Source organism: Bubalus kerabau, chromosome 10, assembly GCF_029407905.1.
Source record: "Bubalus kerabau isolate K-KA32 ecotype Philippines breed swamp buffalo chromosome 10, PCC_UOA_SB_1v2, whole genome shotgun sequence".
Taxonomy (NCBI): domain Eukaryota; kingdom Metazoa; phylum Chordata; class Mammalia; order Artiodactyla; family Bovidae; genus Bubalus; species Bubalus kerabau.
The window spans coordinates 41,706,181-41,734,015 of record NC_073633.1 but is presented as its reverse complement, the minus strand read 5'-3'; the positions used below and the strand labels follow the sequence as shown (position 1 = coordinate 41,734,015).

Here is a 27,835-nt window from a genome sequence, read left to right as displayed (position 1 = left end):
CGATCTCCTCCACACCTCCCCAACACCTAGGCGCCAAACGGCGTATCCAGGCAACAAAGCGCGCGGCAGAGGCCCGGGTTCACGTTGTCCAATGAGGACGCAGGAACCGAACTTGGGGTGGGGCCTGAATGGTCTTTGAAACGGTGGCGCCGGCTGCGGGAAAATGGCTGCTCGGCCGCGGAGGCGTATCTCTGGAATTGCAAAGCAGCCACAGGGTGACTTCTGTGATGGGGCTAAGAAAGCGATTGATGAACCTTCTTTTGCGACTTCCATGGAGTGGGACACGCAGGTGGTGAAAGGGTCTTCGCCGGTCGGCCCCACAGGGCTGGGGTTGGAGAAGCTGCCGTCCCGCCCGCGGCTGCCGCGATGGCTGCAGCCCGAGAGGTGCGCCGTGTTCCAGTGCGCGCAGTGCCACGCCGTGCTCGCTGACTCTGTGCACCTCGCCTGGGACCTGTCGCGGTCCCTCGGGGCCGTGGTCTTCTCCAGTGAGTGAGCGCGGCGCCTTCTCACTGGGTGACTGAGAGCCGGCTGGGAGGAAAGCGGGAGGAAAATTTGGAAGGAAATTAACTCATTTGCCAGGAGTGGGGCGGGGGGCGAATAGCTTTTTATGATATTCGTGACCATGATGAGCCTTTCTGGCTGGGAGAGGTTTTCCCTTTCAGTGCCTCACAGGTAGTCACTCTGACCTGTGTTTGCCTTCTAGGAGTCACAAATAATGTAGTTTTGGAGGCTCCGTTCCTAGTTGGCATTGAAGGTTCGCTCAAAGGCAGGTACGTACTGAAAATATCAGAACTGTCTCTAGTTATTTCTTGACTTACTGAGGTTGAAGAGCGTGGAACCGACTTGGACCAGAAGTTTTTTCCTATCTTCCACTAGGAGAAAAGTCTGTTTCGTTCATACAGTGTACTTGAAGAATGCTCCGTTTACCTGATTGTCTTGTACGAACTTGATGTTTTAACGAAATGGAAAAGATATTTGTGTAAAGGTTTTAAGATCTGAGGGCCACATTTCCCTCGTGGGTTGTGCAAGTGAAGTGAATTTAAGAAAATTATGTCTAGGAGGGGAAAAAAGGAGAAAATTATCTTCAAGTGAATCACTTTTTATAAACTGTAATCCTTTGACATAACTAGGACTTATACACTTGCATTAAACCTGGAATTTGTAATAAACTACAGCAGGACTAATTCTGCTGTAACCTAGGAACCTGGAGAAAAACACAGGTTGAAAGTTAGGTCCTTGAATACTGCCTGGTGAACTTTGCCTCGTGTCTGTACTGTGATTGATAAGTGACAACAGAGTACTCAGTGAATTCAGTACAGAGCTCAATTTTCAGTTGATTTTAGCAGCAAGACAATTCATTTTGACCATTGTTTGGTCCAATTTTAGTATTAAATAGAGTACGTTTAGGAATTCTTAGTTGCTGTACTCAGTAACCAGGAAGACTTCTGTAGCTCCTCTTTCCCAACTGAAAGATACTCCTTATCCTTCCAGGAGTGTATTCCCACCCAAAGGAAACTGGGAAGGAGTGGCAGCCTGCTTGGAATTGGTTCATTTGGGGCCCGAGGCAGAAGCTCTTTGAATATCTTCTTAGAGAGAAATACATCTAGCTAGATCTATGCTGTCCAGTACTGTAGCCACTTGTCAGATGGTGGCTACCGAGCACTTAAAACAGTGGCCATTCTGAACTGAAATATGCTGAGTGCAAAATACACATAAGATTTTGAAAACTTGGTCCAAAACATTGAATAATTTAAAAATATTGATTACATGGGTTTTGCTGTTGTTGATGTTTTTTTGTTTGTTTTTGGCCACAGTGTGCAGCTTGTGGGGTCTGAATTCCCAGACCAGGGAGCAAATCTGGCCAGGGCAGTGAAAGTGCCCAATCTTAACCACCGGACCCTCAGGGAATTCCCTTGATTACATGTTGAAATAATGTCTTTGAATACTGAGTCACATAAAATATATTAAAACTAATTTCACTTGTTACTTTTACCTTTTTTTTTTTAAGCAAGACTAATAGAAGATATAAAACTACTTACGTGGCTTGCATTCTTATAGACAGTACAGATCTAGATGGTTTTTAAAACACTGGAGAGAAAGTTCGATGTATTTATATGTTTTTGAAATAAGGAGAGCCATGGGACTCAGCAAGAAGAGATTTATTGTCAGGAATTGGTTCACTTGATTATGAAGGGTGAGAAGTCCCAAGAGCCATGGTTGACAAGCTGGAGACACAGGAAGGCCAAAGGTTTAGTTCTAGTCCACAGGCCTGAGACCCATGAGCCAAAGGTGTGAGTTCCAAAAAATACAGTATTGCGTGTGTAGTGTGGGACTTCATTTACCAGTAAGTTTAGTGCATTTGTTCCTTGGTCTTGTTTAGTGTCCATTGACATGAATTTGTTTATTTTTAGCCATGCAGTTATTATACTTTATTAGTACTGTTTTACTGCATAGTATATTATGTTTATACAAATAATTTTTCCCTCATCGAACCACTCTAAATCGCTTTTAGTACATGCATGGCAGTTAATTTTTTCTTAAACATTTCTTTGTAATATTTAATTTGTATAATATACTAGCAAATAAGGTAAATTAGTTACTCATATGGTTTAAATAGAACTAAAACCACATTTCTTTTAGAGGATAAAAGAAAAATAAAGTAGATGACTTGCTAGGGTCATATAATTTCTTTCTTTTTCATTTTGTCTGGGTAATTTTTTTTGTTGTTACATCTGCAAAAAAATCCTGATTTGCATTCTATTAAATTGCTTAATAAGCCCTAGTCAACTTGACTGTTTTACTTCAACTGAAAATTGGCTTAATGGTGGCTAATTTATATGGTTATGTGTAGTTTTATATGTTTAAATGTTAATTGGATTAGTTAGCTCTTTTTCTGCTTTTCAGATATAAATTACTTTAGCAAAGTAACAGTTGTGTATCCATGACTGCTTTTGTAGCCAGAATTCACAAAGTAATCTAGGCTGTAATTAACCTTTCTTGAATGTGACATTTCTTCAGTCTCATTCCTATTATATTCTAGCTTTTAGGAATGAGTGCAGAGATGTTATTTTGTATTTGTTCCCTGATTTTCTTTCTTACTCATGTCCTGTTTTTTTTCCTCCAGCACTTACAACCTTTTATTCTGTAGTTCCTGTGAGATTCCCATTGGTTTCCACCTATATTCTACCCATGCTGCCCTGGCTGCCTTGAGAGGCCACTTCTGCCTTTCCAGTGACAAAATGGTGTGGTAAGTAGACTTAGATTTTCTTCAGCAAATAAATTTTAAAACATTTTCCAGAAAAGGCAGAATGTTTGTATTAGAGAAGATGCTAAAGCCAGGTGCTATACTGCTCTTACAGAAAAAGATGGCAATGGGACCAAAATATAGTCTCATAATACATGACTATTGTAAATGTCTCATAATAATACTGCGTGTTAATAATCGTACTGTGAGGATATTCTTTCATTCCAGGAACTTTTGGAAGGTGAGGCAGAATAATGCTGTGGTAGACACTTTTCCAGCTTGTGCCCAGCCTCTGTTTGCCTCGCACAGTGGGGACCTTGTGGCCATGTCTGTATCCCATGTGATACTACTCCCGGGCAATGGGATCGGGAACAGACCTGACCTACGCTAAGCCAGTCAGGCTTTTTTACCCTAAGAATTTGAAATAAAGGCATAAAGACATTGGTCATCTGTAGATGGTACAGGTGCTGCAGTGGGGAAGTGAAAGCTCTAGGTTTGGGGTAAATATTTTATATGCTGTGTGTGTAAATGCAGAGAAATTTTGTTTGCAGAAAAAGAATGAAGCAGATAAAAGTAAAAAATAATTATGTGGCCTTATAAAGTCAGAAAAAGTTCCCTATTTGTTGTTCCTTCTTATGAATTACTTTAGATATTTCTAATTATAAATTCTACTTTTTGTTAAGCTTTTCTGTTATTTCAACAAATTGAAACATCCATCAAAGTCTTTTCATTATCATTAGAAACAAAAACAGCCATTGATAACCAGGTGCTATGCTTTCCTCAATGTGTTTTTAAGAAAATGGGCTGAGATGTGAAGGAGCTAAAATTTGAGTCCATGTCTTAACTCCAAAGCCTGTTTTTCCATTCATAAAACAGAAGTTTCCTTCTTCTCTTTTTAACGTGCTTTGATAAACCCCTTTATTATGAAGTTCTTCAGTGCAGATTTTTAACAGGAAATATGTTCTTGAGATGGATTGGGATTTGTTTCATTTTCTAGTTCATTCTTAAATAATTTTTATTTATTTAGAATTAGGTTTAGAGATATGAGGAAAAGTATCTCTAAATATATGCTATTAATAACTTCAAATCTTTAAGAAACAGTTTAAGGAATTACTTAGCACAGTTGTAATTGAGTTTTTGCTTAGGGAGGTAAGCTTTTAGTAACAAAATTTTAATATAAATTTGAAAAAACATTATTGATTTTAAGTAATGTCTTAAGTCTTTAAAAATGAGAAACTGGACTCAAAGGTCAATACATTCTTTTTGATTAAGGAGAAATCAGGAAAACTAGATACATGTATAACTAAATCACTTTGCTGTACACCAACACAATATTTTTAATCAGCTATAGTCCAATATAACATAAAAATAATAAAAATTAAAAAAAAAAGAAATTAGAAAAGTATAGTAGCCCGAGTCTGGGACTATGATACATCTATGTCTGTGGGTATTGGAATGAATTTGGTTGCTAGTAACAGAAAACCTAAGAGTGGCTTTAAGAACAGGGTGGGACAGTCGGCTACTCCAGGATTGTCCTAGTAGTTCAGCCACGACAGAGCTGTGGGTTAGCATCGCTGGTTCTCATGGCCTTTTTCTCTTGGATGCTCCAGGTGTTAAGCATCACATCCATAAGTAGCATCCAGAACTGGAAGGAAAAGGATTTGGCAAGTGTGGGAATGCAGGAAATAGGTCCCTTAAGCTGGGAAAGCAACTGTGGGACAGTAGGGAATAAGATTTTCACAGTTAGCCTAGAACAGTTATGATTCCTCTCTTAGGACTGGGCACACTGCTGCCCTAAATAAAATCTGGGTTCTGTTAGCAAGAAAGCCTTGAGGAATGGCTGTTGGGTAGGCAACCAACAGTATTTGTCACAATGTGATTACTTTCCTTCTAACTGTGCTACACAGTCTACTGGTGGTGTGTGAGGCCTACACTCATTACAGTTATTCATGTGACCCTGGTTTTCTGGCTTTAGTTTGTCCTGGGATAATTTTGACTAGTGGATTCCGGGCTGAAAAGGGTGAGATGAGGCATAGTGTCGCTGATGACTTGGTAATTGAGAATGTTTTTCCTGTGAAATACATTATGAATCTAGAAATGGGTGTCAGGAAGAAGGCAGTCTTTGCTTGACAGGTATTGCAAGTTTGTTTCCTTGATCATCATAACTGTGATATGGTACTAATGTTTTCTCCTTATGCTCTCTATCTAGCTACCTCTTAAAAACAAAAGCCATAGTAAATGCATCTGAGGTGGATATCCACATCGTCCCTCTACCAGAAAAGGTTGCAGAGGTAAATTTTCATCATGGTTGTGTGTTTTCTTTAATATAGACAGTTCCTGATAATCTGTACCCATGAATTTAGGGATCGTGAAATGGTGGACACACTAATAATTCTTTATACTTGGTTTGGCATTCCATATTCAATCTGTGATACAAAGCAAAATAGTGAAGCCATATTGTCAGGTTTGGTTCAGGAGGAGGTGGAGGGCTGCTGAGCTCCACATTCCTATTCTTCCTTTCTGTGCTGGGTATGGACTGTCATCGCTCATAAATCTGACCTCTTTGCAAGCACCTTATGCTTAGAAATCTCGGAGGAAAGAGTGTTGAGAACCGTTATTAAGGGTTCTTATTTAAATGGGTTTTACTAGTGTTTGATGGTTTTGAGCTGAAGAAAGCAGGTTTGTTTTGGTAGCTTGCTGACTCATTCTAAATAGAAATTTGGCTATTACTTTACTACCCTCAGAAGAACAACCTTAGAATTTACTCTTGGTTTTGTTTTTAGCCCTGTTAATAGTTTATTCCTTGGTAATTATACATTTAGTAACCAGGGCATTTATTTTTCAGAGTTTTATGTACTTTCTGGGATAGGAGAACAGTGTTCTGTTTTTTCTTTTTTGCACGGTTAAATTAAGCTTATGAAACCATGTTCTAAGCCAGGAATTGGCAAACTTTTTCTGTAAAAGAGCAGATGACAAATATCTTAAGCTCAACCATGAAGTCTCTACTTTTCAATTCTGCTATTGTAGTGCAAAAGCAGCCATAGAAAATATAAAATATGGATATAGTTTTCTTGGAATAAAACTTTATTAAAACAGATGGGCAGCAGGTTACCCCACAGTCCATAGTTTGCCAAACCTTGTTCTGAGCAACTACGTTGGTGAGCAGGATCAGTAAATACTGTGATTAGAAATAATTTGTATGGGAGAGAACTTCTGAAATGGCCTGAGTAACTCCATGGATCCCCCTCCCCAACAAAACTGCCATAATTAAAGCAAATGACAAAGAAAATAGCTACCTTAAGTCTGTGGAAATTTTCTTCAAGGAATAAAGCAAATGAAGAGATATTCAAGAAAGTCTACGAAACCTTGGTAAGAGCAGTGAAAGCCTGTGGCGTTCGAGCCACAACCTGCTCCCTCCCTCCCTCCCCTGCACCTCCAGCTCAGAGGGAGGGAGACTTCATCTGGGCAGATACAGCCAAGAACATGGGGATCCTTTTCTGCTAGCTATCAGCATTTCTCATTAGAAGCTCTATTCTAGGCAAGAACAGGCATTTGTAGTCTGCAAGTTCTGCCAAGTAAAGGAAGGTCTGATGAGTGTCTCATTAAATAGAGGATGTTCCTAAAGAGAGAGAGAGAGAGAGAAAAAAAAAAGAAAACCTAAATGGAGATCCTGGAATTGTAAAGTGCAATAAATAACTGAAATGAAAATTTCAGTAGAGTGGCTCAACAACACATTTGAGTTGACTGGAGAATCAGCAAACTTGGAAACGATGAGATTTGCAATCTGAAGAAAAGAAAAAAGAATGAAGGAAAATAAACTAGCTTAGATCTGTTGGATACCATAAAGCATGCCTAAATATGCTTCGGTAATGGGAGTACAAAAGAGAGAGGAAAAAGAAAAAATGTTGAAGGAAATAATGGTTCAAAACTTCCTGAATTTGATGAAAAACAATTTACATGTCTAAAGACCTTGATAAACCTCATTTATCAGGTAAGATAAATGCAGAGAGAACTATACCCAATACACAGCAAAAATGTTGAACACTAAAGACTGAAAAAAAAAACAAAAAAACAAACCTTGAAAGTAACAAAAATGATTCATTATGTCCAAGGGCACCCAAATAAGATGAATGGACTCTACAGTGATCTGCTTACGCAAAACTTCCCGATGTATTTTGAATATTCTTGAATCTTAGAAAGTAGATTTGTGCTATGTCAGAAATAAATTGGATTTTCTTTTCTTTTTTTTTTTTTACTAAGACTTATCCATGATAACTTCATGCAACTGAGTAACACCACTGAGTTTGGTTTTAGATATGGCTAATCTAAGCTGGGAAAAAAAAAAAAAAACCTACTGAAAATCATCTACCAGAAACATCTGTGCTAAACCTGACGAGAGCTACCTTTGAAGGCCATTACCAATTAAAGACAGACATATGTTACTGTGAACAAAAATTTAAAAAATTCTTGCTGCTGGAAAAGAGAGGGAAAGACTGATTAATGCTTCTGTCGCCACAAGCTTTCTGATTGCACTTTATTCTTGTCTTCCCAAGTTTCGGAGTTAACACTAACCTGGTGATAAGGGCTAGGAAGGAAGGAGACCAGAAGTAGCAATGCTCAGCATCAGTGACTGGTCTTTTTTCATAGGAAACTTTGTATCTGTCACCTTACTGTGCTCTAGGTTTGTTGTATAAAGTTCTTTCATAATAGAACAAATGTACTTATGAAATGTGTTGTAATATTACCAGATCCCAATCACTAGTTTTAATCGCAAGTGGCTTCTAGAATCAGATTGAAAGTTAAATTTAAGATGACCTGATATCTATATTTCTCTTCCCAGCTGAAAGAGAAGATAATGTTAACACATACTCGCTTAAATTCACTCATGAAAATTCTGAAGGAATTGCCTCCTGACCAGTCCAAGCTAACAAACTAATTCAGAATCAGAGGTTGAGTATCAGAGGCAGGCCTTATTGCTGTCTTCAACAACAGGTGCTGTTTGATCACTTCTCAAGAAACATCAACTTCAAGAATGGATAAGAAATGTGGTTTATTATGTTTACCTCTAGACTGATTTTCCAAGTGATTTGTGAAGCTGTTTCTGCTACGTCACTTCAGTCGTGTCTGACTCTGTGCGACCCCATAGACGGAAGCCCACCAAGCTCCCCCGTCCCTGGGATTCTCAAGGCAAGAACACTGGAGTGGGTTGCCATTTCCTTCTCCAATGCATGAAAGTGAAAAGTGAAAGTGAAGTCGCTCAGTCGAGTCCGACCCTCAGCGACCCCATGGACTGCAGCTTACCAGGCTCCTCCATCCATGGGATTTTCCAGGCAAAAGTACTGGAGTGGGGTGCCATTGCCTTCTCCGAAGCTGTTTCTAGAAGATGAGAAACAGGAGACTTCTGTCCAGGTTTCATAGCTGTTTGTCTTATTTTGACTTCTTATCAATTTCATAATACTTATTTTTGAAAACATTCTGATAGCAAATTTAAGAATTAAGAGCCAATGTCCCATGAATCCTCTGATCTAAAGATTCCTGAGTGGCCTGAAAATAGAGTTGTACTTCTGTTAATTAACTATTATTCCTACATGGAGCAATTGTCGTATGAATACTGAGAAATCATTTTTTTCTTACATGAAATACAGGTACATACATATTCCATAGGTAATGTTCAACAAGTTAACTCCATAATACATATTTATCTTTACCTTTTCAGTTTATAACTGAAAAGGAATAGTAATAACAGGAAAATAATGAAAGGAATGGTAAAAACACCAAATATTCACCAAATGCTGTTTTCTCATTACTTTGCTTTATGTAGCACTGTGGTTCAATAGCTTATCATATTCACTTAATAAATAGCTATAAAATATTATGCTAGCTGCTAGAAATAAGCAAAAACTGCTATTCTGTATCTTCGGAGCTTATAATCTAGTTAGAGATGGACATTCAAACCACCACATGAAGGCATTTAAAATTACAACTGTAGTAAGGGTTTTGAAGAAAAGGGACAGAGAGAAATAAACACATATAGCAGGTACCTGACCTGGTTTGGGGGTCAGGGAAGGTCTTTCTGTTGAAGTGTTTCAGCAGTGGTCTGAAAGATAGTAGGAGTTAATAAGGTGATAGATGGAACGGCTTATATGAGGGCCCTGTGAGGCCCCTCAACAGGCATGTAGGAGTTGTAATAGTGTCCAGAAACCAGAGGCTGCAAAGCCGTATTGGCCTCCTGAAGGATATTTGTTTTTATCCCAACAACAATGAAAAGCTCTTGGAAGAATTTTAGAGGAGGAATCTCATTGTGGTTGTTCTGTGATGAACGGGTGAGAGGGAGACAAGCAGACCTAGAGGGGCTGGCACTAGTAGTCAGATGATAACAGCCAAGGGGTGGTGTGCACAACAGGTAACATGGTTCAGACGTGGCTAGTAGATTTAATAGCAAGTTCTTTCCCTTTTTGACTGCATAAAGGATATTTTCCTTTAAAAATATTTGAGAAAGAAAATTCTGACTTGCCTTATGCTTTACAGTTTGCAAAATTTGGTTACGTAAGGAGGAAGCCTCTGGCAACAAACGGTACCAGAAAAGCTCTATTCCTGAAGAATGAGACCCAATAATAGTCTCTACTGAATCATCCTGGGGTTTGTACTGTGTATGGTATGTCTACCTCAACATATTTTATCTAAATTAAGCTTGTCTTATGTAGCTATTTTAACTTTGGATTTGCTGTTTTGGTAAACTTTCAATGGAAAATTAAATGCTTAGACTTGACATCTAATTAAGATGGCTGACTTAAAATTTTTTTCCCAAATACAAATCACATGTTTACTCTAGAATCAAAGTCAGATATAGTAGACGTGTGTCAAAGTAAAGGGTACAGTACATTCTCCCTTATATTTTTGAGAGGCACAGTAGCTAGCAATGTGGGAGCCAAATGATTTGGATTCAAATTGTGGCTTGGGTACTTATTAGCCATGAACTTGAAGAATTAAACTCTTCTTTTAAAATAGGGGTTAAAAGCTAACTAGGGCTAGTGAGGATTAAATAAGTTACTGAATACATCTAATTAATTGAGTAGTCCTTAATAGTAAATGCTCAATAAATGCTAATTATTATAACTTTAATTCATGTGGACAGACATAATAGGCAGTAATATTTTTCACATTATTCTGCAACCTGCTTCTTGTATAGCACATGTCACAGCTTACTATACCAGGCCTCACCAATTACTTAACACTTACTATGATTCAGTCATATGAATGCATCAGAATTTAACCATTCCTATACTGGACCCTCATACATATCTTTGCATATCTGTCCAGGTATTTCTGTAGGAGTGATTCCTAAAGTGGAACAGAGTCAAAGGGCATGTTCATTTACAATTTTGGTATATGCCTTTTATAAATGTTGTTATTGATACTCACAAATGACTGACTTTTAAACAAGCCTTAGTGGTATAAGAGCTCCTCTGGAAGTCTAACATCAATGACTGGCTGATATTAATAGACTGTAAAGATATCATTTAGCATTGTATATATGTTGAATAAAAGTATTTTCAAAATTACGTGTACTTAAGACTTCCCTGGCGGTCCAGTGGTTATGACTCTGTGCTTCCACTGTAGGGGACATGGGTTCAACCCCTGGTTGGGGAACTAAGATCCCGCATGCCATGTGGTGCACCCCCCCCCCCCCAAAAATCCACATACTTTTAAGAACAAAAAAATTGCATATTGAAGGTTTCCAAGTTGTACACTTTCAAGCTCCTCAATTAATGGCAGAAACCATCTCAGTTTTTGTTAACTCCACCATCTAGCACAGGACCTGGGAGTAGAATGTATCACGGTGTTAAATGAAGTCTCAGAAATCAAAGGAAGGAACTATTACATTAGTTGTCACATCACAAAAACCACATAGCTTGTTCTTTGTTAACAGCCAAATCTCAAGGAAGCTTGTAACATCTACTTTCTTAAATTTGAAATAACTCCTTTCCCCTGAACCTATGAGGTATCTTAGTGTTAAAACCTCTTTAGTTACTTAACTTTTTAAAGTTAAATATAAAAGCATCTTAAATGTTTTATGTATTTCAGATAGAATGGATTATCTGCAATAATTTTATCATTACTGAACTTAGCTCACTTATTTCTTTACCAGAAGCTACACATTTGCTCCTAGACCTAGCATAAAGTTGGTCCTCAATTTAGGTTAAAAAAGGGGATGGCATAAGGGCATACTTTAAATGTGGTGCCTCTTTATTCATATGGTTACCTGTTTTTTCCTTGAACTACACCAGAAACTGCTACAACTTGTTATCAAGAAACCCAGGTTGTTTGTTTGACATCTGTAGCCTACCTCAGCACACATCTGTGAAGAGGCTCCTTCTTCAATCTCCATAATTTACTGCATTATTACAATTACCCATTCCAAATAATAACACAGTAAAATTTCAGTGCATTCTCAGCCCATGCTGCTTTATTGCCAAAATATATATGTACACAGGTGCAGAGTTTCTAACTCTTACAGCAGTTCCTTTTTACAGCAAAGAATAAAATTTCATCTACAATCCCAAAGATGCATAGATTAGAAAGCAAGCGGCCTTTTGTAAAACTCCAGTCAATGAAAGTCTTTTAGCATTATCTTATATACCATGGGAGGGAGAAGATGCTGAACCGTAAAAACAAGCTAGTGAAGTAAGTCTATGTGAAGGTTATTCTAATATGAATCTTTTAAAATTACCAGTGATAGGTGGTTTTAAGGTAAGGGTGAAAACATTACTGTTGCTTAAGGACTGATGATATTATTGCCAGAATACTTATCCCTGGGAGAAAAAGATTTTAATATATGGTGTGGCATACCATCACCAAAGGAGACAAAATCTGAAAATTCTAACCTTAACATATCTATTCTGACTTAAAGGTTTAGAAGTATGAGTTCCTGGAGAAATCTGTGATGTTTGGATTTCTAATATTAACATTTTAACATGCCCTAGTGGAATAATGGAAACAGAGATTAGAGAAACTCTGTCCTTCAATCTTTACTGGTTTGTTTGGCAGACATGTTATCCTTAAGTAGCAAAGAGAAACTTGACATATGGGATATACATATGGGATATGACGTTTCACTTCCTGAACTGAGTGAAATGACTATTAGTAATGCAATTTTTAACTACTGGAAAGTTATCCAAAGGTATTTGGAATCAAATCCCACAGCAAAGATTAAAATCAGGTTGAAATAATTTTGGAAAAAATATTGTTCAATCACAGAAGGTGAAACTGGATGGTGCCTAGTGAAAACCAGTCTAATCCTGAATTCTCTTCTACTTAGGCCTCTTTCAGATACAATGAATCCCATTTGTACATTTGTCATTATCACATGTTCTTACATGGGTTATTTCAAAATCAGAAATCATCTCAAAAAATTGTAAGCTATCACAATAAACTGGTTTATTTTCTACATCAAGAAAATAAATGACAAGGTTTTTCTTCAAAATGGGAAAAGCTGTTCGTTTTACCTGTCATAAAAAACTTTAAGCAACAAATTATGAAGTCTAACCAAAACATTAAGGATAAAACTCAGGCTATAAAACTTTTCTTTGAAAATTTGAATACAGGAACATAGAGAAACCAAACCATAGATGTGTGTATATTTTAAGGACTATTTCCATAAAATGTAAAGGGCTCCTTTGCTGGAAGGAACTCTTACGGCTGGTTAATAGCAGTACCATCCAAAGAGCTGCCCAGTTACCTGAAAATCCTGGAACATCTGAAATACGTGCATTATAGTCTCTATTCACTTTCAAGATTCTAGTCTTTTTTTTTTTAAGATTCTAGTCTTAAAAGAGATCCAAACTTAAGCCACATAAACTTTATCAGACAAATCCCATTCCTGGTTATTTCTTCCACACTGGCACTCCATACCCTTTCTGAAACTCTGCACTTGATTATTAGAGCCACAGCAGCTTTTTACTCAACATGCTTAGTTTGTGCTTTTTGTTTTTAAACATGCTTGGGGACTAATGGAACCAGGCAAGAGGTTAGAGGGTGAGCACTGTTATGCTCTATTCTTGACAGTCTGAATGTCTTGTGGTTGCCCCTGTTCTAGCTCCCATTTTCAATGGAAGAAAGAGTCTTTACTTACAAAATGAAAACTAATGATCCAAACAATAAATTCAAGATAGTGGTTTAAGTCTCTATTGCTTCATTACTAATAAATGGATATATATAATTAATAGTAACCACATTAACACTGTACATTTTCAACTATGCATTAGGAATATTATACTCTTAAGAGTTATGGGCCTGCCACTATTGCTCGTACTTTCATCCAGACCCAGTTTTAATAAACATGCAGAGTAAACTCTTTGACTAAGAGGAATTAGGGGAAATTACAAGGATACATGCAGTTTCCACTGAAAATATAGGTTAATAAAGTGATTGCTTAGAAATGCAGGCAGCTGCTCCACATCTATCACAATGCTGCTTCAGAATAGAGGTACAAAAGTCACACACAAAAAGGTTAAAATTAGGACCACTATTCAGTTATAAAAGGCTTAATTGCAAATTCTGGTCCTTTCGGGTAGAGAATAATGTAAAAATTTGGGAAAAGAGTACTGACAGATGCCCTCTGGAGCAGTTAAGTTTTCTTGGCCATTTACTGACAGTGATGGCACAGAAGAGCATACATAGGTGGTATAGACGATGAAAACGCTCTTAGGCAGAATGGTTTCTGATTCACATTAATGAGCATACCTGCACAGCTCCCTGGGGAAAAGGAGTTTATGAACAGCAGAGCTAATACAATGTAAACTCAAAAATCAATGCCCTGAAGTTTAGCATAGCCCTCTGCTTTTGAAAACTGTTGGCCAAGGAATCCTTCCAAACATGGTATAATTAACAGCCAAGCAATGTTCTGAATGAACTAGAAGCAATTTGCTTGTACCAGCAGCACCATGAGAATGTAAACTCCTGGAGGCCAAGGGTCTCTTCATATTTTGCATATCACAGGTACATAAAGAGTAAACACGGGATCACAATATTGAAAAATAATCAACCATACTTTGAGACCACAAAAACTTAAGAGCACATTTGAGCATTTAGAACTATTAATGTGGCTGTTGAGGGTAATCTTTAATTGTTCTAAGTAACTAAACTGTTGACATCACTGTAATATGCAGTGGTGTCCTCATGATCGTGCAGATGTCTGAATATTGCTTGGTTATTCCAATGCCTCTGACACCAACTGAAGGCATAGGACATATAAAGAGGAGCTATAATCATTTAATATAGCCTTTCTCTATCCTTTGGAGTTGCCATTTAAGAATTTAGTATTCAAGAGGCACTATTTTCTTAGATCCACTCTATTTATCTTTCAGCTTTTCCCCCTGGGAAACAATGGAACACACGCTTTTTGGGAATCTTCAAGGTACTAAATGGCCAAGATGAACATGAGGTAAAAGTAGTCGCCCTTGTTCCACCATTACATCCAGATGTGAGAGCTGTGTTATTCTTCAGATCAAGAAAAATAGTTTGCTGGGTTCCTGTTGTAGACCACAGGCCTTGGCACATCTACATTAGATGATGTACTGTCTTTGGCCATTCCTTTCAATCCTTTTGCTTAACACCTTTAAATCCTAACTCCCCTATACTAATAGGCATGAGGAAAAGCCAGTTATCCAAGCTCTTGGTTTGTTTTTTAAACCATAAATATATACACACAACAAACTTTTCTCTCTTTAAAAAATGTACCCAGGAAACTAATGGAGAAAGATGAGGTGACAAAGCAAAATGTACACCATTTTATAAATGGCCTGTTGCTAAAAGAAACGTCATGAGCAAAATCCCCACACGATGAGCTTCAGTGGGGATACATCAGCAGGAGTATGTCCAGGTTAAGCATCAGATAAGGTTAATTTAATGAAGCTCTAAAGAACCTCTGCTCTAGCAACCAAGTAAAGTATTTAAACTTTGACTTACACAACAGTTGCTATTTCTCACATAATGATATATTCATGCACATTCATAGTTTTTTTAAGTACCTTTATACATTCTTTATCCAAAACATCTTTTTCCTTTCATGGAATTCTGTTGATCACAGAGTCTCAAATTCAAGTAGTAGTCTATTGTACAACCTTGCTAATGCAACTTATTATACATGCAGAACTGTTATTGCTACTGAAATTCTACCTCTTGAAAATTATGAGCTTGTTTTATGGCTTTTTTTTTTGCAACAGGAAATATCCTTTCCTATATTCTCTGCTATTTTGCATTCATTACCTTTTCAGAGGTATTTTTAAAAACGTTTAAATGCTTTTCATAAGTGGATTCTCCCAGGCACTAAACTACTTGAACCAAGCGTACAACCACTTTAAGTACAGTCAAAGAACCTAAACCTGGGTCCCCGGAGATCTGCTGCCCAAGAGTCGATTTGTTTAAGCCTGCTTCTGCACGTGTCATACCACATTAAAAATGTTTTGCATTTCCTATCATACGAACATAGAATCTGTGTATCCTGAACTCTCCTGAGATCTAAAAATCAACCCAGAAAACTGCCATTGCCAAGTTATCATGAAAGCTTTTAGAGGTAGGAATTTCTTTTCTACAGAAAGCTATGCTTTCAGAACAAAACAAACTTTTATTTCTACAAGGAAAGCAAAAAAAAGTGAAAGCTGTCTGAGGCAATTACTATAACCAAGCGGAGAATTAATACATGGCAGCCTAGGTAGGCTCCATTTAGCTACATTTCCAATTCTCATCAATACACAATTCAGCAGATTTAGAAACAGGAAAAACCCATGAGAAATTAATCTAGGACACTCTGAACTACTGATCAGTGTTGTTCTGTTAACATGTAGCATACTGTAGATGGAAGCATAAATGGCCTGCAGATTAGAAAAACAGTCACTTGAGCAATAAACAGAATCTTGGTAACATGCAAAATATAAAATAATCCGATGCAAAAGGAGTGGGAAAACAATAAACCTACCAGACATACAATGCGAGAACAGTGTAAGAACAATCTCACTTCAAACTTAAGAGAGCAAAGCCGAATCATGAAATAGGGCCTCATTTTGATGTAAGGTTTCATAAAGACACAAAGGCAACTGCTTTCCAGCTACATCATGGAAAGCTTAAATATCCTCAAAGACAGTATCTCATGTTGTGACCCCACATTTCTATTCCAAAATGAGTACTTTTGGCTTTAATCTCTTTTTCCCCAGGGAGAATATCACAGATTCAAATATTTATGAAAAAAAAACAAAAGGTCTAGGTTTCCCAATCTTTTTACACTATTAGTTATTTTCTGTAATTCATCCTGAAGTTTAAAGTATTACTAGGCTCATGCACTATCCCCTAACATGGCACTACAATATGCTACCAAGCACTAATGCTTACAAAACTATACACATCTCAAAATGGAAGACATTGGTGATTTTGTTGTTCTTAAACAACTTGTAACATTTGTCCACAAGTATTTAGAAAAAAAAATATACATATATATATTTCTATTGCACATATCCCGTTTTTGTTCAACTTTTTAAAAGAAAAAATGCCAGCTAACATGGATGAGCAAAGTAAAGGAAGTAGGCACAGCTACAGACCGAGGCATAGTCCTGCCTAAAATTACATCTTTTGCCATCATGAAGTGGAACAAAATACATCAGGGAAAACAATGTAGATGCAGTAAGTAAACAATGGGCAAGTACAACTGGAATATATCCATTTTGTTAAATGCCATCTGATGAAAATCATGCAAGATGCAGACACAATTTTAAAGAAAGCATTCAGCAGTGGTCTCTTAGCTGTGAAATGAAAATATGTAAAGCAACTTGAGAAGATGAGTCTGATACACACACACATATTTAAACAAGCGGGAAAGACAGTTTGACTGGTGTTGCTGGTACACGTCTCTTCTATACCCTGCCAAATGATTCTTGACAAAAAAAGGGGGGAAGATGGGTTTAACAAACAAATGTTGATATTTTCAATGTACCAACGGGACTCATATAGGCAGGTTCCATTCCTAAAGCATTCCTACACTGTTTTTTAACAATTCCAAAATACTGAGAAAACATCAGGAAATGGCTGAGAAGTTACTAAGAGAAAAATTCAAGTTACCTTTATCCAAGCTACTTTGACTATGCTTTACCACTGAGTAATTGCTCACAATTAAAGGAAATTATATTTTATCTATATTATGTAATTATTTTGCAAAATGTTTTATGTCAATGCAAACTAGCTGACCATTAACTAATGATTAAGAATGCTCAATTATTTTCCACTTTTGGCTATTTCTATCACTCTCAAATTCTGAATCTTTCCCAAAATTTCAGCAGCACAGCACATATGGCCCTGGGCAAACATTCCCTATATCACAGAGATGATCGAAGATGATTTGATCTTAATTTCATCGAAGCAGCTTTAAATTCTTTCTCTACTCACAGACTTATTATAAAAGGTTTCCTTCTTATGTAAAGACCTGGAAATTCATACAGTGGTCCTCTGTTGATTTGGAACTAAGGACAGCTTTACCCTATAGACTGTTCATCAGATAATATATGTTTTAACAGAAAGGAAGTGCATTACTTTTCTTAGTGGAATTATTTTTCCTGTTTGAGGGGGTTTTTTTCCCTTTTTTTCAGACTCTGAATTTTTCTAAATCTACACTGAACCAATCACGTTTGGGTACATTTCTTCTTGAGGTCCATTCTCTGATGAGAAAGTTCAGTTCCAACTGGAGAAAGTTACCTGAGTCCAAGCCTTTTCAGTCAAACATTACACCTATGGCCTAGAAAACAAATAAAATACCCAAGAACCCATCTTGGGTCAAAGGAAAAAAGTTATTTATGCTTTTACAAAAAACAGAGCTGTAAGCCTGTGAAATGCCATAAACTCAGACATAAAGCATTTTCACTTCTTTTTCCTAGGGGAAAGGAGTAATACGGAAACTTTCCTCCTTTTTTCCTCCACTCCTCTATGTCCATAGCTGAGGCAGGTCATACTGTAGGGTCCATCATATCCTCTGAACAGAAAATCCACTTATGCCACTTTTCTTCCAGCCTTAGCAGCATGTAAAACCAAGTCTCAAGTGCTATATAAGACTCCACAAAAAAGAATGAAGCACTTTGTAATACAGTAGGTCTCTCATGCTACAGAAGTGAAGAGGGTTCCATCACTGGAGTCAAAACTGTTGTTTCCTTTTACCAATCTTTCACTAAACCCAAGCATGCATTCATAAGGTTAGCATCTGCACAATGTGGTCATTCCTTAGATGAATGAAAAAACATTTAAAAATACCAAATACCCAAAGATTTCTGAGAATGAAGTCAACCACAGCTTCCTTCTCCAGGAGAAAAATTCCTCTTATCATCCCAAACTGTGGGCTTACATATGTAAAAATAGCTATTTATAGGTTTGTGATGGTTTATTCACATATGGAAGTAACCTTGTGATATCTTGTCTTTTTACTTTTTTATCACATCCAAGGGTTTTATTGCAAAATGGGACCTTTGTTCTTATCTAGTAAATCCATGTCAAAGGATAAGCCAGGATTTAGATACATATGTAAGCCATCTCTTTAAGCATCTCTTTCACTTCAAATTAGAACATATATCTGTAATTTACTGTTGCAAGTCTCAACTGTGCTTATCATGATAGTGATTAAAACTGGAAGACGTTAAAAAAACCCCCAAAACCCTGATGTCATACCGATACCTGCTATTTATATTCAGTCTTCTTGTTTGGAACAAAAGGTAAAGAATTTACAAATATCACCATCAAAGCATCTGTTTCAAACCAGACATCAGCCTTCAGCTTTTGAAATAATATCTTTCTGATTGAGCAAAGAGCAGCTGAAGATATGTCAGTAGCTTCTCTTCCAGGAGAACCTGGCAGAATGACTCCACCCCAGGGCTTCTCTGTGCTGAATCTGAGTGGGGAGCAAAAAGAAGAGCAGCCTTTCCAGTCCAAGTCATGGAGGCAAAGTGTAGAGAAGAGACATCCACATTTCAACAGGGAAGGTGACCAGATAAGAGAAGTAGGACTACCCCACTCCAGGAGACAATGTAGAAATACCTGGAAATACAAAATAAATTAAAAAAACAGAAGGATTAAGATAGGTACTTCTACAGGAGCTTACTTTTTAAAAGTAGTATTTAAAAACCCAGGGGAAAAAAAACTGCTTGGATTGCATATTGTTTAAAAGAAAATATCCAACCACACCACCAAATTCAGTATTACCAGAAAAGCAGAAGCAATAGCCATAAAAAATAGGTAAGTATACACAAAAAGTTAGATTTATATAAAAACTAGTATTATATAAAATGAGATACACACGTCAATTTCATGTTACACAAATCAGTAATATATGCCAAGTCTTTATAGCCATGAAATGATTCTATGTAAAACATCTGTGTTTAAAAGCAGTACTGTACTTCAAAGGTGATGTTTAAATACTTAATAGGCAAAACCATGTGTATCATCTTACTCAGAATTATCTTTAACTACTTAAGACTAAGAGTAAACAATAAAAAGTTTGTAAACTATAACCACAGGTAAAACAGTATGTACTGTACCATGGTCATCCAATGTAAGCATGTAAAAACAGCAGCAGTTCATTGGAATTGAACATAACACTTAAATTGTAAATATTTGCAAAAGTAAATCAGACAAAAAAGGACAAATACTGTATAAAGTCCACTTACATGAGGTACCTAGATGAGGCAAATTAATAGAGAAAGAAAGTGAAATAGAGGTTACTAGGAACTGGAGGCATTGGGGAAGTGGTGAGTTAATGACTACAGGGTATTGAGTTTGGAATGGTAAGTTCTGGAAAAAGACAGTGGTAATCGTTGGACAACAATGTGAATATACTTAATGCCACTGAACTGCACATTTAAATACAGTTAAGATGATAAATTTTATCTATATGTGTGTGTGCTCAGTCGTGCTCGACTCTTTGTGACCCCATGGACTGCAGCCCACCAGGATCCATGGGATTCCTCTGTCCATGGGATTCTCCAGGCAAGAGTACTAGAGTGGGTTGCCATTTCCTACTCCAGGGGATGTTATGATTCAGGGGTTGAACCTGTGTCTCTTGCATCTCCTGCATTGGCAGGTGGATTCTTTATTACTAGTGCCATCTGAGAAGTCTAAATTTTATGTACATGTGTATATAAAATAACAAGTTACAAATGCATATCAAATGCTTAAATTACTTAAGCTTACAAAAATGGCCAATGGTGACTGGCTAACCAGTCTTCCTAGCCCTCCATTTTTAGGGTATGCAACAGAGATTAAACAACAAAAACCTCAATTCCAAACTGAACTAGCAAGACTGCTGACAGTTCTGATTTAAAACCTACAAAAGGCAAATGTAAATTAATTCAGAATCAAATAGAAGGAAAAGAACTACAGAACTTGCCTTTGGTATAAATGCAGCAGAGGAAATGAGAGGAAAAACTGAGAAGATCCACAGACAGGCCTTTAGAATGCTATGGAGAACAGAGCTATTTCATTATAGAAACTTAATCTGGCTAGTTCAAGGTTTGTACCAGCCACTAGACTTTTCTGTAGTTCAGTTTTAACTGGTAGTAATCTTGAAGGGGAAAGCTAGTTCTTTCTACAAATAAATATGCTGAAAGACTTCTATGTAAACCAAACAAGTTTTTTTTTTTTTTTTTTAATGTGCCTTTTCCTTAATGCCACTGCAGCTACATGGATGAACCTAGAGATGTCATATTAAGTGAAGTAAGTCAGAGAAAGACAAGTTTTGTATGATATCACTTACATGTGGAATCTAAAAAATGATTTAAGAATGTGTTTATAGAACAGAAACTGACTCACATAGAAAACAAACTTATGGCGACCTCCATAAGTTTGTCTTGTGTCCTAAAATGAAAACTCCACCAGGAAGGAACCTGTTTTGTTCACTGAAATCCCAAGCACCTAGAATAGTGTGTGACCCATAGTAAGCACTTAATAAAAATCTGTTGAATAAATGAATGAATAGCAGGGCTCTTAAATACACTTAGCCAACATGAGCTAAAATTTAAATAGACAGGTTCTAGAGTCTCCTGGAAAATCCCATGGAAGAGTTGGACACGACTGAGAGACTTCACTTTCACTTTTCACTTTCATGCATTGGAGAACGAAATGGCAACCCACTCCAGTGTTCTTGCCTGGAGAATCCCAGGGACGGCGGAGCCTGGTGGGCTGCCGTCTATGGGGCTGCACAGAGTCGGACACGACTGAAGCGACTTAGCAGCAGCTGCAGCAGAGTTAGAAGAAACTACAACTATACACTGTGATCTATAAAACTTACACATACATTCTGTAAAGGTGGTGCCTTACTAGGCATTTCTGGGTCCCTAAACTCACTTGTTTACTGCTGCTGATGATACAGGAAAAAAGTAATTTACTTTTAATTTATAAATTTTTTATATTAAAAAATTTGACTTAAGAGGATGAAAAGATAAAACAGGAATTTTCATTGTAGCTCTTGTGCCAGCTGGATCTGAGTCAAATGACTTTATGTAGTAGTCAGCTTCTAAGGTGTTCCCCCCTTATTGCTGCCCCTGGTATTTAACCCCTTTAATAATCTGTTCTAAAAATGAGTCAAGGCTGATCTATGTAACCACTGTATAATAAAAAATTTTGACTGCCCCTGTCCCTAGAGGGAGACTACAAATCTCTGGAATTTACAGTAAGTGAACCAGTGGAAATTAAACAACATACTCCGACACAACCAACAGGTCAAAGAAGAAATCACGAGGGAACTTTGAAAATATCTTGAGGCAAGAACTTCCCTGGTGGTCCAGTGATTAAGAATCCACCTTCCAATTCAGGGTACATGGGTTTGATCCCTGGTCAGGGAACTAAGATGTTACATGGCAACTAAGCCTGTGTGTTGCAATGAAGACATAGTGCAGTCAAAAAAGAAAAATCTTGAGACAAAAGAAAACAAACACAATATACCAAAACTTACAGGATGCAGCAAAAGCAGTGCTGAGAGAGAAATTTATAGTTGTAAATGCTTAAATTGAAAAAGAAGGGTATCAAATCTACAACCTGACTTTATATATTAAGGAACTAGAAAAAGAGTAAAACTAAACCCAAAGCAGCAAGAAGAGAAAAATAAGTATTAGAGCTCAGATAAATGGAGAACAGAAAAACAACATACAAAACCAACAAAACCCAAAATTGGTTCTTACAGGGTCATCGGAATCCCTGAATCTGCAGCCAGTTGGTCAGAAGTAGAAGTGTCCTGAGGTTCCTTCAAAATACAGCTGACATCTAAAGTAAGGGCAGTCTTCTTGGGGGTCATGTCCTTTGACTTGGGTGGAGGGGTCTGCATTAATTCCAGATGGTTAGTGTCAAAACTGTATTGCAGTATACTAGTTAGTGTTCAAACAATGAGGAAAAGAATGAGGAAGTGAGTGACTAACCTCTGAGGCAAGGTCAGAGGTGGGATTGAGGCTCGTGCCTTGTTCTGGGATAAGCCAGCTGCTGTATCATAAGGACACTCAAGCAGCCCTGGAAGAGGCTGACAGTGGAAGGAACTGAGGCTTTCCACCACCAGCATGAACTTGCTATCCATGTGAACGAGCCACCATAGAATCAGACCAGATGACTACCATCCCAGCTAGTATCTTGACTATATAACCTTATGAGACGTTAAGCCAGAAACCATCCAAGCTGCTCCCTAACTGCTGACCCACATAAACTGTGAAAGATAATGAATGTTTATTGTTGTTTTAATCCACCAAAATTTGGGTAATTAGTTATACATCAATAAATAGCTCATACACTTTGCTTCCTCTAAGGATGTGAAGAATGATATACCATAGGAGTTAAGTACTTTCTTACTTTGCTACGTAAATTCAGAACACATTTCATAAAACAAAGTGGGTATCACTGTCATTCAAATTAAGTTTTAAAGTGTCCTATTTGAAACAAATGGAGGGTTAGACAGTTTCTGCCCCCAAATATGGATAGACTATACTAATATAGATCTGCTTAAGTAGATTTATTTCCTCCCTATAAATGAAAGTACTATACACCTTGTTCTGCACCCTGATTTTTCCTTTAAAGTATACTAGAGATCATTCTCCACCAGAATTTAAAGGTACTTTGTAAATACAAAAGCACTTACTTTGTAAGTACAAAAGCACTGATTAGTGTTTATCAGTTCCCTATAGATTTATAGGTTTCTATACAAATGTAAAATTTCTATTACTCAGGCCCAATATGGAGTCCCTTATGCTAACCCCACATCACCAAACCAAGACTTTAATACCTAACCTAACTGCAGTTTCAACCTCCTGCAGAAATGTAACCTTTAACCAGTCAGTCTGGAATTGCCCGGTCAGCAGGACCCTTCTGTTCCTCTTAGGAGGATGACCTTCCCTGAAATAATGTATTTTTTGCTAATAATTTCCTGTTTCTGCCCCATTCCCACCTTTCCTCTTCTACAGCTCAGTGGAGCTCCTTTCTGTCTGCTAGATGAGAGGCTGCCTGACTCATGAATAATTTAATGAAGCCAATCTGATCTTTACTCTGCTGACATAATTAAAAAAGACACACACACCCCTATGTTAACAGCAGCATTATTCACAATAGCCAAGACGTGGAAACAACCTAAATGTCCAGCAACAGATGAATGAATAAAGATGTGGCACATATATACAATGGAATACTACTCAACTATAAGAAGAACGAAATAATGCCATTTGCAGCAACATGGATACAACTAGAGATTACCATCCTAAGTGACGTCAAAAAGAGAAATACTGTATGATATCACTGATGTGTGAAATCTAAAATATGACACAAATGAACCTATTATGAAGCAGAAATAGACTCACAACAGATTTGTGGTTGCAAAGGGGGAGTTGAGGTAGGAGACAGATGGAGTGGGAGTTTGGGTTACTAGATGCAAACTATCATATACAGAATGGATGAATAAGGTCCTACTGTATTAACATAAGGAACTATATTCAAAGTCCTGGGATAAACCATAATGGAAAAGTATATAAAAAAGAATGTGTGTGTGTGTGTGTGTGTGTGTGTGTGTATATGTATAATTAAATCACTTTACTGTATAGGAGACATTAAGACAACATTGTAAATCAACTATACTTCAATTAAAATTAATTAACTCAGCTGAATTTTTATTCAACAGTGCATGGACTTAATTAAGGTTATAAATCCAAGCAACAAAGCCTTTCCTCTAAAAGCATAAGATAAAAGATGCTTACTAATTAAAGGGCACTTATTCTGTTTCCTCCATTTTTATTCCTTTTCTTAATATTAAAATATACATAGTTGGAGCTTTTCACTTACCTTTTTTCATTTTTTAATTGTAAAATACACATAACATACAATTTACCATCTTAACCCTTTTAAGTGTACAGTTCAATGGCATTAAGTACATTCACATTATTGTGCAACCATCACCACCATCCATCTCTATAACTCTTCGTATCACAAGACTGAAACTCTGTACTGATTAAATAAATCTTAATTTCCACTGCCTGAAGCCCCTGGCAACCATCCTTCTACTGTCAGGCTCTATGAGTTTGACTATATTTAAGCACCTTATAAAATTGGGATACAAGATTTTAATCCGTAAAGCAGTTGAACATGGAATGTTTTCATATAGTATAATCAAGGTGTAAGACTAAGTAGACATTATGGGTTGAACTATGTCATATGTCATCCCCAAGTTCGTAGTTGTCTTACAAGTACCTCAAAATGTGACCTTATTTGGAAACAGGGTCACTGCATAAGTAATTAAGATGAAGTCATACTGAAGCCAAATGGGCCCCTAATCTGATTAGTGTCCTTATAAAAGGAGAATTTAGGACTCTGACATACACAGGGAGAATGCCCGGTGAAGAATGGAGTTATGCTGCCACAAGCTGAAGAACTATCAAAAACTAGAAGAAAGGCCTGGAACAAATCCTTCCCAAGTGCCTTCAGGGAGAGTATGGCCCCCCAACACCTTGATTTTAGATGTCTGATCTCCAAGTCACCCACTTAGTAGTACTTTGTTATAGCCCAGGAAACTAATACAGTAGCTGTGAACCCTAATTTGCACATAAGGTTACTGTCTACTATGAAAGCACTGTCACTTAATGCTCTTCAAGCAGCAGAATGTACTTTACTTCTGTGGTAAATTCAGAATAGATTCATACCAAAAGATAATAAAGGTGTACTGAAAAGGCTTTATAATTCAAATTTAAGTGAATATACTCTTAAATGCAGTGGGGTACCATTGGAGAAGGCAATGGCACCCCACTCCGGTACTCTTGCCCGGAAAATCCCATGGATGGAGGAGCCTGGTAGGCTGCAGTCCATGGGGTCGCTAGGAGTCAGACACGACTGAGCGACTTCACTTTCACTTTTCACTTTCATGCATTGGAGAAGGAAATGGCAACCCACTCCAGTGTTCTTGCCTGGAGAATCCCAGGGACGGCGGAGCCTGGCTGGCTGCTGCCTATGGGGTTGCACAAAGTCGGACACGACTGAAGCGACTTAGCAGTAGCAGCAGAAAAGGCTTTATAATTCAAATTTAAGTGAATATACTCTAAAATTTGCCCAGTAACATTTATATTTTATCAACTGATCTCCTACAGTCTACTTAAATCTTTCCTCCTTATCCAACAAAAATTATTGGTTTGGGCAAATGATCAAATTTTTATTTTCTTTTATGTCTAATACATTGCTTTTGTTGAAAATAAATGATTGAGTGTAAATCTAGCTATTTCTAGTGGCTATTTCTAGCCACTTCCATCTAACTATTTCTGAACTACTTTAACAGTATTTGAAAGCGTTAGCTACTTTTACTCACTTGCCAAATCCCGAGTTCAGCATTTTGTTTTCTTTTTGAGATGAATATAAAAGCACCTAAATGGCAAGGAAACTGTTCTTCCTGCAGTAAGGGGAAGAAAAAAAATTACAGTAAGGATATAGCCCTCATTTGTGCTATATGCATCTATGTGCATAATTATCCAAATGAACCAAATAAGTCTTAAAACATTATAAAAAACTATTTGGAAGGAACAATCAGAAAAGAAGTTACTCTTTATCTGCACTGGCATTAATTTTATAAAGATGTCAAAACTCCTGAAGCAGTGGTTCTCAAGTTTTTAAACAAGGTTCCCCTTGAGAATCTGATGATGCTGTGGACCCTCTCCTGCCACAGAAGACCTCTGCTTTAGTAAAGATGACCACTCCCCTGTTTCTAAGGTAGGAAGAATGTTCTGCCCCATATTTTCTTTACTTTGCTAAATGAAAAGAAAAAACTACTCCAGACAAAAGCAACAGAAAGGTTTTATTTCTTCACCCGGTATTTTCAGCTCTGCTAAATCCAGGGCCAGCAAAAAGTGTACCAGTCACATTCATTTGTATTACCACACGTCATTTGAACCGGGCCTAACTAACGTGCCAGTTTCAAACAGCCTTCACCAACTCAGAAACCTAGTAACAGGAACCCTTCCCCCAATTTAACTGAAAGACCGAATAAATGTGAGGGCTCATAACAACTCAAATTACAAAAAGACACATCCCATAAAGTTAAACAAAAACAGAACAGAAATGCCTGAGTATTATACTTTGTAATCTCTCCCCATTAAACAAATTACTTTCTAATAATAATCCCCCAAACTCTTCCTCATTCTCTCTCTAAAAAAAAAAAAAAAATATATATATATATATATATATAAATTAAATTGTACACTGACTCTTTCAGCTCTGGAAAACTACGGTGAATTTTATCTACTCAGCCGAGACTAACACGCCATTAGGCAACTGTCAGGTCATACAAGGACAAAGCTGCTTTCTCAGACCTTAAAAAAGTTTGAGAGGTGGTAGTGGGAATAAATGGATATAACAAGAGTTAAGCAAGAGTACATACATGATACACACACTCAAACTGAAATCCCCGGGCGGGGTGGTGTGGGAGGGTGGGGAACCTGACCTGTTACATCAAATCTCAAGGTCAACGGGACGGGGACACAAAATACTCAGAACTCGGACAGGCCTCGATTGAGACCCGAGACTCAAGGCAAAACAGTGGGCAAGAAGTCGTGAGACGAACAGAAACAAACCAATAAAACTAAGATATTCTTCAAAGATAAACTAATGGCCGACACAGAAAATGCCAGATATACAACAGCGTGGGTGCAACCATTGGGGAACGAGCCGAAAGCACAAATGCAGCCAAAGCCAAGGCACTGACGTCAGTGGCGGAACGGTTTTGAGAAGTGGCTCAATACACCTTTAAAGGCAGGGGCGGCCGCCCTAGGGCAGCTCAGAAGGAAACCAGCGCCCAGCCAAGGCCCGCACCAGCTGCGGGCAGCCTCTGTGCACTCTATTCCTCGGATAGTTTGGGCCGCGCCACCTCCTGCTAGTTCCCCCGTCCCTAGCCTTCCCGGCTTACCTCGCACGGGCCGGCAGAAGCACTCCAGTGCCCGGGGGCCGGCCCGCCCCCTGGCCCAAAGGCCAGATAGCCTCAAAGAGCCTCACTCCGCCATCTTCGCTCCTTCTCAAGTCCGCCAACTCTGCGGCGGCCGTTTCCAGGCGCCCCGCCTCTTCCGC

At 37.8% G+C, this 27,835-nt stretch overlaps 1 protein-coding gene and 1 long non-coding RNA gene across 5 annotated transcripts; one reads left to right on the top strand and one right to left on the bottom strand.

Annotated features, from left to right (window-relative positions):
- The first annotated feature begins 23 nt into the window (after positions 1 to 23).
- On the top strand, positions 24 to 10,020 carry OIP5 (Opa interacting protein 5). 2 transcript variants are annotated; one of them, XM_055537430.1, is made up of 5 exons: positions 24 to 485; positions 704 to 770; positions 3,125 to 3,247; positions 5,454 to 5,535; positions 9,773 to 10,020. In XM_055537430.1, exons 1-5 carry the CDS (start codon positions 164 to 166, stop codon positions 9,857 to 9,859), a joined length of 681 nt encoding a protein of 226 aa, XP_055393405.1. In that variant the 5' UTR covers positions 24 to 163; the 3' UTR covers positions 9,860 to 10,020. The 2 variants fall into 2 exon arrangements, with proteins under 2 accessions (XP_055393405.1, XP_055393404.1); XM_055537429.1 differs by lacking the exon at positions 9,773 to 10,020 and adding an exon at positions 8,085 to 8,222.
- Positions 6,223 to 27,835, bottom strand: LOC129621252 (uncharacterized). 3 transcript variants are annotated; one of them, XR_008699160.1, is made up of 6 exons: positions 27,678 to 27,835; positions 26,088 to 26,168; positions 22,447 to 22,583; positions 10,949 to 19,309; positions 9,291 to 9,341; positions 6,232 to 8,620 (listed from the first exon to the last, which is right to left on the bottom strand). It is a non-coding gene; the product is annotated as an uncharacterized LOC129621252 (long non-coding RNA). The 3 variants fall into 3 exon arrangements; XR_008699158.1 differs by having other exon boundaries at positions 6,224 to 9,341; XR_008699159.1 differs by lacking the exon at positions 22,447 to 22,583 and having other exon boundaries at positions 6,223 to 9,341.

Bases quoted from the DNA above. Each gene is read 5' to 3' on its own strand.
- OIP5 (XM_055537429.1), top strand. From the start codon at position 164: ATGGCTGCTCGGCCGCGGAGGCGTATCTCTGGAATTGCAAAGCAGCCA. The intron at 771-3,124 runs GTACGTACTGAA...TTTTTCCTCCAG, and splicing joins GAAGGTTCGCTCAAAGGCAG to CACTTACAACCTTTTATTCT. The intron at 5,536-8,084 runs GTAAATTTTCAT...TTCTCTTCCCAG, and splicing joins TACCAGAAAAGGTTGCAGAG to CTGAAAGAGAAGATAATGTT.